The 15245-nt window shown below is 50.0% G+C and overlaps 1 protein-coding gene across 1 annotated transcript in view; it reads right to left on the reverse strand.

Annotated features, from left to right (window-relative positions):
* Nucleotides 1–15245, reverse strand: part of MYSM1 (Myb like, SWIRM and MPN domains 1) — an 89479-nt gene that overhangs the window by 32157 nt on the left and 42077 nt on the right. Inside the window, exons 11-17 of the mRNA XM_075320412.1 lie at nucleotides 11489–11566; nucleotides 10991–11073; nucleotides 10781–10835; nucleotides 10478–10528; nucleotides 10319–10393; nucleotides 6036–6224; nucleotides 5672–5804 (exon numbers count right to left, since the gene is read on the reverse strand). Of these exons, the coding sequence (XP_075176527.1) occupies nucleotides 5672–5804; nucleotides 6036–6224; nucleotides 10319–10393; nucleotides 10478–10528; nucleotides 10781–10835; nucleotides 10991–11073; nucleotides 11489–11566 (664 nt within the window). The remainder of the gene's footprint in view (nucleotides 1–5671; nucleotides 5805–6035; nucleotides 6225–10318; nucleotides 10394–10477; nucleotides 10529–10780; nucleotides 10836–10990; nucleotides 11074–11488; nucleotides 11567–15245) is intronic.

Consider the following 15245-nt stretch of genomic DNA (forward strand, 5'->3'; position numbering starts at 1 on the left):
ACCCTGTTCAGATCCCAAGGTTCTAGCGGACGCTTGTAAGGAGGGACTATGTGACAAACTCCCTGCAGGAACGTGCGGACCTGCGGAAGCCTGGCTAGACGCTTTTGAAAAAACACAGATAGCGCCGATACTTGTCCCTTAAGGGAGCCGAGAGACAAACCCTTTTCCAGTCCGGATTGAAGGAAGGACAGAAAAGTGGGCAAGGCAAATGGCCAGGGAGAAAAACCCTGATCAGAGCACCAGGATAAGAAGATTCTCCACGTCCTGTGGTAGATCTTGGCGGACGTTGGTTTCCTGGCCTGTCTCATAGTGGCAATGACCTCTTGAGATAACCCTGAAGACGCTAGGATCCAGGACTCAATGGCCACACAGTCAGGTTGAGGGCCGCAGAATTCAGATGGAAAAATGGCCCTTGAGACAGTAGGTCGACGTCCGGCATCCCCCAGCGGCAACAGATCTCTTGAAATACTTCTGGGTGAAGAGACCATTCCCCTGCATCCATGCCCTGGCGACTGAGAAAGTCTGCTTCCCAGTTTTCTACGCCCGGGATGTGAACTGCGGAGATGGTGGAGGCTGTGGCTTCCACCCACAGCAGAATCCGCCGAACTTCCTGGAAGGCTTGCCGACTGCGTGTGCCGCCTTGGTGGTTGATGTATGCCACTGCCGTGGCGTTGTCCGACTGAATTCGGATCTGCCTGCCCTCCAGCCACGGCTGGAACGCCTTTAGGGCTAGATACACTGCCCTTATCTCCAGAACATTGATCTGCAGGGAGGACTCTGGCTGAGTCCAGGTACCCTGAGCCCTGTGGTGGAGGAAGACCGCTCCCCACCCTGACAGACTCGCATCCGTCGTGACCACCGCCCAGGATGGGGGCAGAAATGATTTCCCCTTCGACAAAGACGTGGGAAGAAGCCACCACTGAAGGGAGGCTTTGGCTGCCCGAGACAGGGAGACGTTCCTGTCGAGAGACGTCGACTTCCTGTCCCATTTTCGGAGAATGTCCCATTGAAGTGGACGCAGATGAAACTGCGCAAATGGAACTGCCTCCATTGCCGCCACCATCTTCCCTAGGAAGTGCATGAGGCGTCTCAAGGGGTGCGACTGGGCTCGAAGGAGAGATTGCACCCCTGTCCGTAGTGAACGTTGTTTGTCCAGCGGAAGTTTCACTATCGCTGAGAGAGTGTGAAACTCCATCCCGAGATATGTCAGCGATTGGGTCGGAGTCAATTTTGACTTTGGGAAATTGATGATCCACCCAAATCTCTGGAGAGTCTCCAGAGCAATGTTCAGGCTGTGTTGGCATGCCACCTGAGAGGGGGCCTTGACCAGGAGATCGTCTAAGTAAGGGATCACCGAGTGTCCCTGCGAGTGCAGGACCGCTACCACTGTTGCCATGACCTTGGTGAAGACCCGAGGGGCTGTCGCCAGGCCAAAGGGCAGCGCCACGAACTGAAAGTGTTCGTCCCCGATGGCGAAACGCAGGAAGCGCTGATGCTCTGGTGCAATCGGCATGTGGAGATAAGCATCTCTGATGTCGATTGATGCTAGGAAGTCTCCTTGGGACATCGAGGCGATGACGGAGCGGAGGGATTCCATCCGGAACCGCCTGGCGTTCACATGTTTGTTGAGCAGCTTGAGGTCCAGGACGGGACGGAAAGATCCATCCTTTTTTGGCACTACAAACAAGTTGGAGTAGAAACCTTGACCCCATTGCTGAAGGGGAACCGGGATCACCACTCCTTCTGTTTTCAGAGTGCTCACCGCCTGAAGAAGAGCATCGGCTCGCTCGGGGGGCGGAGATGTTCTGAAGAAACGAGTCGGAGGACGAGAGCGGAATTCTATCCTGTAACCGTGAGACAGAATGTCTCTCACCCATCGGTCTTGGACATGTGGCAACCAGGCGTCGCAAAAGCGGGAGAGCCTGCCACCGACCGAGGATGCGGTTTGGGGAGGCCGAAAGTCATGAGGAGGCCGCTTTGGGAGCGGTTCCTCCGGCGGTCTTTTTAGGACGTGACTTAGACCGCCATGAGTCAGAGTTCCTCTGACCCTTCTGTGGCCTGTTGGACGAGGAGAATTGAGACTTGGCTGAGGTCCGAAAGGACCGAAATCTCGATTGTACCTTCCTTTGTGGAGGTCTGTTGGGTTTGGACTGGGGCAAGGACGATTCCTTTCCCTTGGATTGTTTAATGATTTCATCCAATTGCTCGCCAAACAGGCGGTCGCCAGAAAATGGCAAACCGGTTAAGAACTTCTTGGAAGCAGAGTCTGCCTTCCATTCACGTAGCCACATAGCCCTGCGGACTGCCACCGAATTGGCGGATGCTACCGCCGTACGGCTCGCAGAGTCCAGGACAGCATTCATGGCGTAGGACGCAAACGCCGACGCCTGAGAGGTTAAGGACACAACCTGTGGAGTAGAGGCACGTGTAACTGCATTAATCTCAGACTGACAAGCTGAGATAGCTTGGAGTGCCCATACGGCTGCAAATGCCGGAGCAAAAGACGCGCCTATAGCCTCATAGATGGATTTCATCAGGAGCTCTATCTGCCTGTCAGTGGCATCCTTGAGTGATGCACCATCTGCCACTGGAACTATGGATCTAGCCGCCAGTCTGGAGACTGGAGGATCCACCTTGGGACACTGAGCCCAACCCTTGACTACGTCAGGGGGAAAGGGATAACGTGTGTCATTAAGGCGCTTAGTAAAGCGCTTATCTGGAAAAGCTCGGTGTTTCTGGACTGTATCTCTGAAGTCGGAGTGATCAAGAAATGCACTCCGTGCTCGTTTAGGAAACCTAAAATGGAATTTCTCCTGCTGAGAAGCTGACTCCTCAATCTGAGGAGTTGGAGGAGAAAGATCTAACACCTGATTGATGGACGCTATAAGGTCGTTCACTATGGCGTCCCCTTCAGGTGTATCAAGGTTGAGAGCGGCGTCAGAATCAGAGCCCTGATCTGCCACCTCCGCTTCATCCTCCAGAGAGTCCTCATGCTGAGACCCTGAACACTGTGATGAAGTCGAGGGAAGCTCCCGGCAAGCCCGCTTAGCTGGCCTGGGACTGCGGTCCGTGTCATAGTCCTCACCGTGGGACCTATGAGTCGCCCCAGGAGCACTTTGCTGCTCCAACCTAGGGGGGCCTGGGGACAATGATTCAACAGTGCCCGGGGCCTGTGTTACCGGCCTGGACTGCAAAGCCTCTAGAATCTTAGCAGACCATCTATCCATAGACTCAGAAAGTTTGTCAGCAAATACTGCAAACTCTGTCCCTGTCACGTGGACAGTGGCAGCCGACTGTTCTACCTGGGCCGAGGGTCCCACTAGTGGCAAAGGCTCCGGCTGAGTGAGTTTCACAGGGGCCGAGCATTGCACACAATGAGGATAGGTGGAACCTGCAGGTAGCATAGCCGCACATGAGGTACAGGTTGCAAAGTAAACCTGTGCCCTGGCACCCTTGCTTTTTTCGGACGACATGCTGTTGTCTCCTTTTAGAGCAATCAGAGAGGGTATATAGCCAAGGCAACAGTGCGGCCGTACAGAGTAAATGTATACAAAATAAGGATATAAATATACACTTCTGCACCCAGGGGAGCAAGCACCTAGTAACAGGTGCTGCTTACCGACCGCCCTCAGCGTTTGTGTGACCACCAGATTCCCTGCCTGGGCTCCCAGCGCTGTTGGAGCTCGTTTCTGAAGATCCCCAGCGTCAGCCGTGCTGCTAGTAATGGCTGCTAGCGTTCTGTGAGGAAGAGGGAGCCGTGGGCGTGCACTAAAAAGTGCGGGAATCTGGTGCCCCACTGTGCACAGTGAGGGGGGAGGAGGATACAAAGTATGCTCCTGCCCTCAGCGCTGACGTTCCGTGCAGCGTCCCGCCCTTACCCCTGACTGGCAGGCCTGGGGGGCGGGAATATGCGGCACTAGGCCGCAAAAGCCGGGGACTCGAGTTATAAGCGCGGCCGGCAAACAAGCGCGGCCAGCGCGGTAGTCCCGGCGCACCAACACACCCAGCAGCTGCTGCAGCGTGTATCAAACAGGCGCTCTATGCGCCGTCCCCAAGGGGACACAGAGTACCTCAGAGTAGCAGGGCCATGTCCCTGACGATACCCGGGCTCCTGTCCAGCAGTTTCCCCCAGGGGCTGCGGAGGGAGCGCGGTCCCAGTGCCTGGAGACCGTTTAGGATCCCACTTCACCCAGAGCCCTGTAAGGGATGGGGAAGGAAAACGGCATGTGGCTCCTGCCTGTGTACCCGCAATGGGTACCTCAACCTTAACAGCACCGCCGACTCAGAGTGGGGTGAGAAGGGAGCATGCCGGGAGCCCTGTAATGGGCCCTCTTTTCTTCCATCCGATATAGTCAGCAGCTGCTGCCGACTAACTTGTGGAGCTTGCGTGCATGTGTGCCTCCTTCAACACAAAGCATAAAAACTGATGGGCCCGTGATGCACGGGAGGGTGTATAGCAGAGGGGAGGGGTTACACTTTTTAAAGTGTAATACTTTGTGTGGCCTCCGGAGGCAGAAGCTATACACCCAATTGTCTGGGTCTCCCAATGGAGCGACAAAGAAAATATATATATATTTTACAATCGGCCCACACCGTCCATCAGTTAGAGATACTGTTTCCATTCAACAACAGCAAGCAGGATTGTTTAACTTACACAAAGTATAGTAGAAAGTTGCAGATCATTATCCATCAAGGATCATCTGGGGGGTGGATGACTATTTTATAAAGTCATGACTTGTGTCCCTGAAGCAGGGGTCTGTCATTATAAGTCAGCTCTGGCGGCATCATGCCCACCTGAAGCGGAGGCCATGCTTCTCTGTGTAAACACTAAAGCTGGGTGGGAATCAAATTCCTTTTATGAGCTTAGTTATGGAGAGTTTATTATAGAGAACTGTACAGATCTCTATGGAGAGAGCTCCCTCTAGTGGTGGCTGCAGGCAGACATTGTTTTCATGCACAAGTTTGAAGGGGTTGTCTACTTTTGGGGTAATTTTTTTTCTTAAATGCAAGATTAGGTTCAATTGGCCGACAGCTCTTTCGTCTGACTCCCACTTTTCCCATACACACACATGGATGCTCAGTTTGGCTGATCATCCATGTGTTATGAATAGGAAAAGTGGAGTAAACTTCTGTCAGGTACCAACATTATCTCCTGAGCTTTGTAATCTATCAGGCCTGATCGTTTTCTTCCCTGGCAGGAAAAGTCACGACCCCCCCAAACACATTGCCCCATTTTCAAATGCTCTGCTTTATGTCAGTGAATAGAAACACTTACTATATGCAGAGGCTGAAACCTTATCTGGCCTTATACTGACAACAGCTAAGGGTTTGTTGCACTTGTTCCAATCCTTTTGTGAAGTAATCACATCAGCAGCACCAAAACCAGAGCTGATGGTTCGTCACAATGTATCAGTGCAGGTAAAATGTATTATGTACTGATTGTATACAATTGTAACAAACCCTCAGCAGTGAGATATAGGTATGTACTGGTTATCTACCTCGCCTCTGAATGGAAACCATTCACTGACAGTAAGCAGAGGTCTTGAAATGGTGACAGCTGTAAACACAAAAAAATAATTAGATAGGTGCAAACATTTTTTTATTCTACATAAATTGCATTTTTTTCACCTATCACAACCAAAAATGATCAGTATGGGCAGGGAACGCTTACTGTATGCTCCATCGTCACTGAGGTCGTCACTTATCACCAGGCAGGAGAGCTGGGACTGCGGCAGGGGGTTACTGCGGTTATACGGACTTATAATCATCCCCAAAAACTTTGCTCCACCCCGAGAAAAATAACTCTGAATATGGCATAAAATAAAGAAGTCAGAAAATGAGAAAATAATTTCACATTGATCTTAGTTTTTAGAGTTCTCTGAATGCGGCCTGAAGTGTAAAGCATGGAGGTTTCTCATCATGTAAATGTATATACTGTATATATAAATACACTTTTTCCTCCAGTCTACTGTACAGTGTATAAACATAGAAAGACATGCACTACATTACATATGTTTACGTTCACGAAAACCCACCTGGTATTTGGCCTGAGTATCAATATCTCGGATTGAAGGGTTGGGGTTAAACGCCGGGTGAGAGTGGTACCATCCGATGACGCTGTAGCCGCGCAGGTGCAGGGCCTCGGACGCCTGGGTCTGGGAGACCGGATCCATCTCACACTGCAGCCCGGTGCTGAGACTGTTACACGGCTCCGCGGCGCAGATCTGCAAACAAAAGGAGCGCGCAATGTGAAATACTACGGGGGTACGCCAGGGTCAAAAAACCTTCTAAGGCTAGGTTCACATTTCCGTTGTTTTGCATCAGTCACATGCGTTGCTTGACGCATGTGACTGATGCGTTGTACAACGGATGACAAAGAACAGAATTAATTGTCGGACTCCATTGTGTGCGGGGGGGCAGAGCCGAGCGGGGCCGTGGCGCTGAGGACGTCAGTGCCGTGGGGACAAGTGAGTGTGTGTGAGTGTGTACACATGCGGAGTGCAGGAGGGGGCGGAGCAGAGTGGGGAAGTGTCGGCCTCCTTGCACACGTATCCAGGGTAAATATTGGGTAACTAAAAGCAAAGCACTTTTTGCTTGGTTACCCGATATTTAATCTTGGACACCAGCGTACACCGCTTGGCGCTGGCTCCCTGCACACGTAACCACTGTAAATATCGGGTAACTAACCAAAGCGCATTGCTTGGTTACCCGATGTTTATCCTGGTTACGGGGGCGGGGAGCCAAAGAGAGCATGCGCAGCAAAATCCTACGGATTGCGCTGCTCAAAAAACGTTACAGGCTGCGTTGCTCCCGCCCGGCAGTCAGTTAAAAAACGACTGACCGCGACGCAGCGGATGCAACGCAGCATCATCAGTCGCAATCCGTCACTAATAGACGTCTATGGGGAAAAACTGGATTCCTGCAAAATATTTTGCAGGATACCGTAATTCCTCAAGGCGACGGATTGTGACTGATGCAAAAAAACGGAAGTGTGAAGCTAGCCTAATTCACAATGAATGGATGCCCGGATTTATAGTGTAACGGCCCTACATTTACTTTAGATTAACCCCTCCAAGACCGGGCACATTTTAAGTTTTGAGCCTTTGCATTTTCCTCATCTTCCTCCAATTGTTAAAACTTTTTTCTTTTCCTGGTACATCTACGTATTTGGGCTCTTTTTTTTTTTTCTTTCAATAGGAAATGCTTTCTTTTTTTTTTTCAATTACACCATTCGCGTTAGGCTAAGTTCACATTTCCGTTGTTTTGTATCAGTCACATGCGTCGCTTGACGCATGTGACTGATGCGCTGTACAACAGATGACAAAGAACAGAATTCTTTGTCGGATTCCGTTGTGTGCGGGGGGCGTAGTTCGGGGGGGGGGGGGAGCCGAGCGGGGCCGCGGCACTGAGGACGTCAGTGCCGCAGGGACTGCAGGACAGGTGAGTGTGTGTGTGTGTGTGTGTGTACACATGCTGAATGCGGGAGGGGGCGGAGCCGAGCAGGGGGCGGGGCCAGGCGCTGAGGATGTCAGTGGCAGTGCTGCGGTCTGCATGGCTGGGGACAGGTGTGTGTGTGTGTGTGTGTGTGTGTGTGGTGTTTGTGTGTACATGCGGAGTGCGGGAGGGGGCGGAGCCAAGCGGGGCCAGACGAGGGTGTCAGTGGCAGTGCTTGTCTGCATCGCTGGGGACAGGTTTGTGTGTGTGTGTACATACATGTGCGGAGTGCGGGAGGGGGCGGGGCCGAGCGGGGAAGTGTCGGCCTCCCTGCACACGTAACCAGCCTAAATATCGGGTAACAGCAAAGCACCCGATGTTTACCTTGGTTACCCGATATTTACCTTGGTTACGGGCCTACACCGCTTAGCGCTGGCTCCTTGCACCGTAACCAGGGTAAATATCGGGTAACCAACCAAAGCTGGTGACGTGTGCAGGGAGCCAGAGAGCATGCGCAGCGAAATCCGACGGATTGCGCTGCTCAAAAAACGTTACATGCTGCGTTCCTCCCGCCCGGCGGTCAGTCGTTCCACGACTGATCAGTCGGGCGGAGGGTGCAACGCAGCATCATCAGTCACAATCCGCTGCTCATACAAGTCTATGGGAGCAACGGAATCCGCTAAACGGATTCCGTTGTTTACAAGAGCAGCGGATTGTGACTGATACATTTTAGCGGAAATGTGAACTTAGCCTTACTGAAAAGTGGGGGAAAAAATGCTGTAAAATAGTGAAAAAAATGCAATTCCTCCATTGTTTTTTTTGGGTTCCGTTCTTCTGGCGCTATTGTAACAATGAGCCGGGAACTGAATTCTCCGGGTCAGTATGAGGATGGCGATACCATACTTGTATGTTTTTGTACACTTTTTATTTTTCCATTGATGGGGCTGTGTGAAGGTGTTTTTTTTTTTTTCTTTTAAACGATACATTTTTATTAAAGTATAAAGTCATATTCCATCATACATGCAGCAATAACTGAACATTATAAGAGGATTGTTTTTTGCATGGCGAGCTTTCATTTTGTTTTTGCACTCTTTTAGGGTACAAAGTTTGAATCGTTTTTTTAAAGTCATTGATCATCGAAAAACCAGAGAGATTAAAAACATTATTCAAGTAGATTTAATGTAATTTTTTTTAGTAATTTTAGGGTAATTGAGCCTGCAATCGTGTGACTGCTTGGAATGTATATTGCTATGATCTCCTATGAAGCACAGACAATGCGGCGCTGAAGATGGATGGGACAGGCCCCGGCTGCCAGGGCAATCCATTTCACTCAGCGCTGTTCACAGAAACCGACATCTAAATTGTTAAGCAGCAGAGATCGGAGCTCAGCTCTGGTCGCTGCTGCTAGTGGAAGGTGATGGCTGTATAGTGCAGCTGGCGTCTGCCATGTAAGGATCGGGATTAGCTCCACAGACCTGCATGTTACGTCAGGAACGGCGAAATTATTAAGTACAAGCAGTTAGATTAAGTCTTATCCTCCAATAACAAAAGCAGCATTTATAATCCTGCTGTCCAATGCTCATACACAGCGTAATAGCAAAGCTGGGGTCTTGTATCGCATTGTAATCTGCACTGCAGATGTGGCACAGCACAGACCTGCAAAACGCAGTGCAGAGACGGGATGGAGGCCAGAAGTTTGAATGCAGCTCTGGATGTGAATAGAGTGAGGATTTGAAATACAGTGGAACCTTGGTTAACGAGAACAATCTGTTCTGGGCGTGTGCTTGTTAACCAAGTTACTCGTTCAGCAAAGCAAGATTTCCCATAGGAAATCATTGCAATGCAGACAACTCGTTCCACAACTTCTTGAATGTCCCATCCTGGTCCCCTGTTGTGCCATTCCACCACGTACAAACACACACACACACGCACACACAAGCACGCACATATTATGCTCACCTTACCTTCCGTTCCATCGCCGGCCTGCTGGGACTTGCTGTTCTCTAGCACGGACTGTGTATCGGGTAACCATGACGACGAGGGAGGAACTTTCGCACCTAGAGCGCTGACGTCAAAGGCAGGAGCCTCTGATTGGCCAGCACGCTGCCTTTGAGTAGTGGTGACAGGAAGTTCCTGCCTCGTCGCCAATGGTTACCGATACACAGCCTGGAGCGGCGAACTACAGGACCCAGGAGGCCGGCGATGGAACAGAAGATACACATATTATGCTCACCTTACCTTCCATCGCCAACCTCCTGGGTCTTGTAGTTCGCCGCAAGGATTCCTCCCTTGCTGCGATGCACCGGCGGACTACAAGACCCAGGAGGCCGGCGATGGAATGGAAGGTAAGGTGAGCATAATACTGTATATGTGTGCGTGCATGTTTGTTTGTGTGTATTTTGTGTGGACTGCAAGAGCGGGTCAGGGCGCAGTGGATGTACAGAACCGGAAGCGTGTGCGGTGAGGATTTTGCTCGTACAGCAAAGCTTTCTCGTAAAGCGGGTTACAAATTTACAGAAAGCTTTGCTTGTTAAGCGGGTTACTCGTTAAGCGAGGTTCCACTGTATGTATGCATGTGTGTGTAATATATTTTATATATATATATATATATATATATATATATATATATATATATATATATATATATATATATATATATATATATATATATAAAATCTACACTGTGTGATATATATATATTATATACACATACATATATGGAAAGCAATCTGTGTGTATTTGTATATATGTATATATATACACACACACACACACGCACATATACATATATAATATACACTGTGTATATGTATATATATATTATATGTATATAATTTTTTTTTTTTTCTCATGCATTTATTACACAGACACACATAGTTCTTACTTCTACAATACGTTCGGCTTCTGAATATCTCCCACCTAATAGTCCGATGACCTCCGCCATGGATACGTGAGCGTGCTGGAAGACAGAGCAGTCCGTATACATCAATCATTCAGTCCTGTTCGGCTGCAGAAGAAACCTTAATCTTTATACATTACTTACCAAATCTAAAATCAACATGGCTTCCGCTGCCACTTTTACATGAAACGGCGCCTACAAGAGAAGAAGGGAAAACAAAAAAAAGTTATGTTTTGGTAAATTGCAGACTCATCATTTCTACAATTTCATTACTTTGTGTCTATAAGGAGCAGAGAATAATTTAGCTCATACAAATATATTCCTCCATGACCGGTGGTCACCAGTAGAGGGAGCTCTCTTTATTCGGACCTACACATCCGTATACAGTGAGCTCCCCCTAGTGGCGGATGAAGTCAGTAAATACTGACCATTCACAAGTCTTTATACCTGTTTTTCCTCTGTAAAGTCGGAGCAAGGGATCAGCTGGAAAGGGTCAAAGGAGCTGTGGGATAAGACACCAGGATTAAACGCAAGAAGAACTGTAGCATGTGCAGACCCTCTAAGTGTGTGGTGTAAGGAGGATCATAAAGACGCCAAATGTGCAGCATGAAGAGGTTAAACCAACCCTGGAGGATAAGGACCTGAATGTTTCCATACCTCTTGGATGTTCTGGACCCTTTGTGACACTTTGACTGTTTCATCTTCTCCCGTCTGATCGCTAGCTCTTCTGCCGAGAGATGCTGACAAAGAACAAGGTTTATTACAGTGTGAACTTATGCCCCGCTGACCGGGGTGTAAGTACACTAGGGGCAGGGACTACTCTTGCACCCTAGCTTTGAGGCCTAAGGGAACCAAAAGGTCCATACGAGAAGAACAATAGTATTAGCGTCCTGTGATGTCCTATTGGAGATTTAGAATTGGGGTCTGTATCTGTCGGCTTCGGAGGGGCACCTACATGCTCTATAGCTTGCAAGTGTGCACTACTCGCTTATTTTTTTTAATGAGCACTTTGCAAATTTAACCATTAATAAACATGAGATGACCCCTTTAATTGAAATGTCTATGCAGAGGGTTTGGAGCTCTGTGTCAGAAAAGCACAAGCTCTGACCAACTATAAAGCTGTTAAATTAGCACAGAACCATCGCATCCCCCTACCTCAAAGGTCTGTCCCTCCAGATCTCTGGCATCGCACCAGTTCCCCCAGGGGTCTCGGACGCGTCGTCTTCTGGTGCGCTGAAACAGAAAGAAACAAGATGTTTGTTATTCGTGAAGAAAAAATGTTGTGGCCAAGGACCCCCACGTATTGTACCCCCTACTCTTCAAAAGTGTGTCTGCCATAAACTAAAAGTCTGCCCTCTGTCCTGGAGGAAGGAAATGCTATTAAAAAAGAAGAAGAGCAGAAGAACAAATCCCCTCCCTGCAAACTTCCTGTAGACAAAGCTCCGCCCCACCCCCTCTATAGAGAAAGCCCCGCCCAACTTCCTGTATAGAGATATAGCCCCGCCCCACTAACTTGAGAGATAAAGCCCTGCCGCACTCCCTAGAGATATGCTCCGCCCCATACTATGTAATGATAAAACGCCGCCCCACTCATTGTATAGAGGTAAAGCTCCGCCCAACTCTGTATAGATAAAGCCCCACTCCATTTCCTGTATAGTGATATGGCCGCACCCCACTTCTTGTATAGAGATAAAGCCCCACCTCAATCCCTATATAGCAATATAGCCCCGCCTACTCCCCGTATAGCAATATAGCCCCGCGTACTCCCCGTATGGCAATATAGCCCCGCCTACTCCCCGTATGGCAATATAGCCCCGCCTACTCCCCGTATGGCAATAAAGCCCCGCCCACTCCCTCTGTATAGCAATATAGCAACGCCCACTCCCCCATATACCAATATAGCCCCGTCCACTCCCCCATATACCAATATAGCCTTGCCCACTCCCCGTATAGCAATAAAGCCCCGTCCACTCCCCCATATAGCAATAAAGCCACACCCACTTCCTGTGCAGCAATAACTCCCCGCCGCCCACTTCCTGTGCAGCAATAAAGCCCCGCCGCCCACTCCCTGTATAGCAATAAAGCCCCGCCGCCCACTCCCTGTATAGCAATAAATCCCCGCCGCCCACTCCCTGTATAGCAATAAAGCCCCGCCGCCCACTCCCTGTATAGCAATAAAGCCCCGCCGCCCACTCCCTGTATAGCAATAAAGCCCCGCCGCCCACTCCCCGTATAGCAATAAAGCCCCGCCGCCCACTCCCCGTATAGCAATAAATCCCGCCGCCCACTCCCCGTATAGCAATAAAGCCCCGCCGCTCACTCCCCGTATAGCAATAAAGCCCCGCCGCCCACTCCCCGTATAGCAATAAAGCCCCGCCGCCCACTCCCCGTATAGCAATAAAGCCCCGCCGCCCACTCCCCGTATAGCAATAAAGCCCCGCCGCCCACTCCCCGTATAGCAATAAAGCCCCGCCGCCCACTCCCCGTATAGCAATAAAGCCCCGCCGCCCACTCCCCGTATAGCAATAAAGCCCCGCCGCCCACTCCCCGTATAGCAATAAAGCCCCGCCGCCCACTCCCCGTATAGCAATAAAGCCCCGCCGCCCACTCCCCGTATAGCAATAAAGCCCCGCCGCCCACTCCCCGTATAGCAATAAAGCCCCGCCGCCCACTCCCCGTATAGCAATAAAGCCCCGCCGCCCACTCCCCGTATAGCAATAAAGCCCCGCCGCCCACTCCCCGTATAGCAATAAAGCCCCGCCGCCCACTCCCCGTATAGCAATAAAGCCCCGCCGCCCACTCCCCGTATAGCAATAAAGCCCCGCCGCCCACTCCCCGTATAGCAATAAATCCCCGCCGCCCACTCCCCGTATAGCAATAAATCCCCGCCGCCCACTCCCCGTATAGCAATAAATCCCCGCCGCCCACTCCCCGTATAGCAATAAATCCCCGCCGCCCACTCCCCGTATAGCAATAAAGCCCCGCCGCCCACTCCCCGTATAGCAATAAAGCCCCGCCGCCCACTCCCCGTATAGCAATAAAGCCCCGCCGCCCACTCCCCGTATAGCAATAAAGCCCCGCCGCCCACTCCCCGTATAGCAATAAAGCCCCGCCGCCCACTCCCCGTATAGCAATAAAGCCCCGCCGCCCACTCCCTGTATAGCAATAAAGCCCCGCCGCCCACTCCCTGTATAGCAATAAAGCCCCGCCGCCCACTCCCTGTATAGCAATAAAGCCCCGCCGCCCACTCCCTGTATAGCAATAAAGCCCCGCCGCCCACTCCCTGTATAGCAATAAAGCCCCGCCGCCCACTCCCTGTATAGCAATAAAGCCCCGCCGCCCACTCCCTGTATAGCAAAAAATCCCCGCCGCCCACTCCCTGTATAGCAATAAAACCCCGCCCCCTCCCTGTATAGCAATAAAACCCCGCCCCATTAACTGTAATTCCTTTTGGGGGTGAAGGGAGACGGCTCCTGGAGGGATTTTCTTGGGGGAGAAAAACAACATTTATAAAGGACGTGTTTTGCAGATTGGGCATTTATCACTTTTTCTAATAGAGGAGATGGAGATATGTGAAAGCACAGGATAAATACACAGTAAGAGATACTGTCTGTGTCCCAATATTGTGAGGTTTAGTAACGCAGCTCCTCGCAAAAACAAACAAAAACACCCTCCCTGATGTAAAGTTACGGTTGTCAGATCTCCCATTGCACTGAAGGCCAAACGGTCTGCTTCCTGAAAGGATTAAGTGTGCAGCCCCCCCCCTGCGGATGTGATATTTGGGGTATCTATGGCAGGGGCCGCTGTTGTGGCGTACCTCCGCTCTTTATGGCCGCTCCCTCCGCTCTGCAGCAGTATCGCAGTAATTCTGGCTGCAGCCGCGACTCTGGCCGGAAATTCTCAGGGTTCACATAAAAAGCGCTCTGGCTCCGAGACCGCCGATATAAAGAAGAAATGTGTTTGTTCCCGAGGAAAAAAAAAAACAAAAACTATAAAACTTTGTTTAATCTCCATTGATTTTGTGTAAATTGCATGAAACCGGCTTCATTTTCTCTCCAAAGCCGCGTGAAAAGGGCGGTGGTGAAGCCCTGCGCATAAACGTGACCCGGCGGGCGCAGCGCCATATATCACACACAACAGCCGGAAAACTGCGCTGCCCGGAAGAATGTCGCCAAAAAACAAATTCAGTGATCGGAGGATCACAGCACAGCAAATCTGCAAATGTGCAGAGGAGACATCGGAACATAAACAGGTCACATACAGAGCCTTGCGAAAGTATTCAGACCCCTTGAATTTTTCATCCTTTTCCCACATTTCAGGCTTCAAACAAAGATAAAAATGTTAATGTTCTGGTGAAGAATCAACAACAAGTGGACACAATTGTGAAGTTGAACGAAATTTATTGCTTATTTTAAACTTTTTAAAAAAATAAATAACTGAAAATTGGGGCGTGCAATATTATTCATCCCCTTTAAGTTAATACTTTGTAGAGCCCCCTTTTGCTGCGATTACAGCTGCAGTCGCTTGGGGAATGTGTCTATCAGTTTTGCACATGGAGAGGCTGAAATTCTTGCCCATTCTTCCTTTGTAAACAGCTGGAGCTGAGTGAGGTTGGATGGAGGCGTTTGTGAACAGCAGTTTTCAGCTCTTTCCACAGATTCTCAATTGGGTTCAGGTCTGGACTGTGACTTGGCCAGTCTAACACCTGGATTCGTTTGTGAACCATTCCATTGTAGATTTTGCTTTATGTTTGGGATCATTGTCTTGTTGGAAGACAAATCTCCGTCCCAGTCTCAGGTCTTTCGCAGACTCCAACAGGTTTTCTTCAAGAATGGTCCTGTATTTGGCTCCATCCATCTTCCCATCAATTTTAACGAAGAAAAGCAGGCCCAAACCATGATGCTGCCACCAC

This window comes from Anomaloglossus baeobatrachus, chromosome 8 (assembly GCF_048569485.1).
Source record: "Anomaloglossus baeobatrachus isolate aAnoBae1 chromosome 8, aAnoBae1.hap1, whole genome shotgun sequence".
Lineage (NCBI taxonomy): Eukaryota > Metazoa > Chordata > Amphibia > Anura > Aromobatidae > Anomaloglossus > Anomaloglossus baeobatrachus.